The 2,271-nt window shown below is 38.8% G+C and overlaps 1 protein-coding gene across 1 annotated transcript in view; it reads right to left on the bottom strand.

The window, feature by feature from the left end:
- BTAF1 (BTAF1 RNA polymerase II, B-TFIID transcription factor-associated, 170kDa) overlaps positions 1-2,271 on the bottom strand; it is a gene marked incomplete at its 5' end in the record, with an annotated part of 35,879 nt that overhangs the window by 4,106 nt on the left and 29,502 nt on the right. Inside the window, 6 exon segments of the mRNA XM_009708754.1 lie at positions 1-49; positions 211-352; positions 1,024-1,153; positions 1,234-1,311; positions 1,489-1,656; positions 1,865-1,986. The exon segment at positions 1-49 is cut by the window's left edge and continues 1 nt beyond it. Coding sequence (XP_009707056.1) covers positions 1-49; positions 211-352; positions 1,024-1,153; positions 1,234-1,311; positions 1,489-1,656; positions 1,865-1,986 — 689 coding nt within the window.

Here is a 2,271-nt window from a genome sequence, read left to right as displayed (position 1 = left end):
AGCAGGAATGGCAGAACTTGGCGGTGCAGTGCTTCCATTGCAAGAACCCCTAGTGAAGGCAATGGAAGCAGTATTTTAGGGGAGGGAAATACAAAACATTCAGCCCACCCAGTCTCTTATGTTGGAACTGACCGCACTTTCTCTTTTCATTAGCAGTTCTCATTTAAAGGAAGAAAACAAGTAAACCACGATTTAACATTTGATCCTTACCAGCCTCTTGTTCTCGACTGGAGCTTCGGGCATCTCTACTTGCCAGTATTGGTTTGCCATAACGAGCTGCAAATTGACGTTCAGTACCCAAAAATCCTGGCATAAGGAAGTCAAACAACGACCACAACTCTAAGACATTGTTCTGAACATAAAAGAAACATTTGTTAAATTATTTTCAAAAAAAATTAATTGTTACAAGTTAGCAGAAGAATTTCCATACATCTTTAACACTGTCTATAAAACACTACAAATGTAACATTTTCAACATACTTTTGAGTACCTGGAACCTGGTGGCTCTTTCAAACTAAGTTACAGGAAGACCTGTACGTGTACTTTAACATATAAATGGACATTCTACTGTGTCTGATGTCTTAAGTCACACCCTAGGTTCTTCTGGATAAGAAAACCCAGGAGACACCAGTGGTCTTCATCCTGGATGAGACATATTCCAGACAAGTCATTGGGACAAAACCCAAAATCTGGAGTTCAGAGTTGAGTTTCTTGCTAATTTCACTAGAGGCATAAGGAAACACTCTCTCCCCCTTCCCTGCCTGCTACTTAAAGAACAGTGGTAGAGAAAGTCTTGTTGCCAGCTTTTGAGCCCCATTAGTACCACAGATCCCCTATACATAAAGTATACTGGGAAAGGAAAAATATGTAGTTTCAAGTATTTAGCAGTAAAAGCTTTTTACAATGTATACTTTGAATAAGATGACTCTGACAAAAAAGCACAATAAAACAGACTGCAAAATAGATACCTCTTACTTGTTTTCTATTACTTGCCCAACTCAACTCCAAAAGAAAAGCAGTTACCTGGATCGGTGTCCCAGAAAGAATTATCCTGTAATTGGCAGTCAGCTGCTTTACTGCTTTTGACAGCTTTGTTTTTCCATTTTTTATTACATGGCCTTCATCAAGAATGCAGTAATTAAACTTAATATTTCTAGAAAAGAAGAACATAGATTTAAGTAGCATTTAAAATTCTAAGCTATTAAAAACCTCAGAAAACAAATGAATTCTTACCTGAAGAAGTCAATGTCATTTCTTACAACATCATATGAAGCCACTATGAGATTGTGTCTTTTCACCTGGTGTTGTAATCTTAAGACAAAAAAGAGGAAATCATAACTAAAGTGTTCCTTATGTATGTTATTATTTCAGCCTTTATAAGTTTTACCATGCCCACAAACTATGCTTCAGTAGTAATAATAAAGTGAATTGCAAAATTCTCTGCATGCTATTTTACTCTACCAAAGTCATAAATGCAAAATACATTACCTTGCTCTCTCAGTAGGAGGTCCTGTATAGTGCAAAGGATTAAGATATTCTTTTGAGCAAAATTTGCCCACTTCATCCACCCAGTGTCCTGTGAGTGTAGGAGGGCACACCACCAAGGAGGGAAGAGGAACACTGTCCACCAGTTTTGTTCTTGCATATTCCTGAGCCCTTTAAGAATTTAAGAAAAAGTTTGAAAAAATTGTTTTTCACAGAATAGTTGAGATTGGAAGGGACCTCTGGAAGTCATCTGGTCCAACCCCCCTGCTCAAGCACAGCAATCTACAGCCACTTGCCCAGGACTATATCCAGAGTCATTACTACAGATAAAATGTATCATTAAAGTCTTTAAGATAGAATGTTACTGGTTTAAACTTACCTGAGGCAATGATCACCTGCAAGAATGCAAATGGATTGTAAAGTTTTTCCTAAGCCCATGTCATCACAAAGAATTCCATGGAGTTTGTATTTATTAAGAAATGCCAGCCAGTTCACTCCATCCTGAAATCAGAAAATGAAGAGTGCCTCAGAAGTAAAAACTGGCTTTCGGCTAGTTAAGCTTCAGTTCAAATATCTGTATATTCTACCATCCATCACTGCCAAACTATGAGCTTGTTTCCGCACCATAAATGCATCCACTACAGCCCAGTCACTCAAAGTAGAGGGCACTACAGAGAGCAACATAAGCAGCCAAACAGTATGACGGGGACTGGCTTTGCAGTGTGGAGCTGCCATAGTCAGCCTAAGCAAGGTACAGCCCCGGGGCCATTCCCCAGGGAAAAAAGA

This window comes from Cariama cristata, unplaced genomic scaffold (genome assembly GCF_000690535.1).
Source record: "Cariama cristata isolate BGI_N322 unplaced genomic scaffold, ASM69053v1 scaffold40660, whole genome shotgun sequence".
Taxonomy (NCBI): Eukaryota; Metazoa; Chordata; class Aves; order Cariamiformes; family Cariamidae; genus Cariama; species Cariama cristata.
Note: the sequence above shows the minus strand (reverse complement) of the source record. Positions and strands in the feature narration are given on the sequence as shown.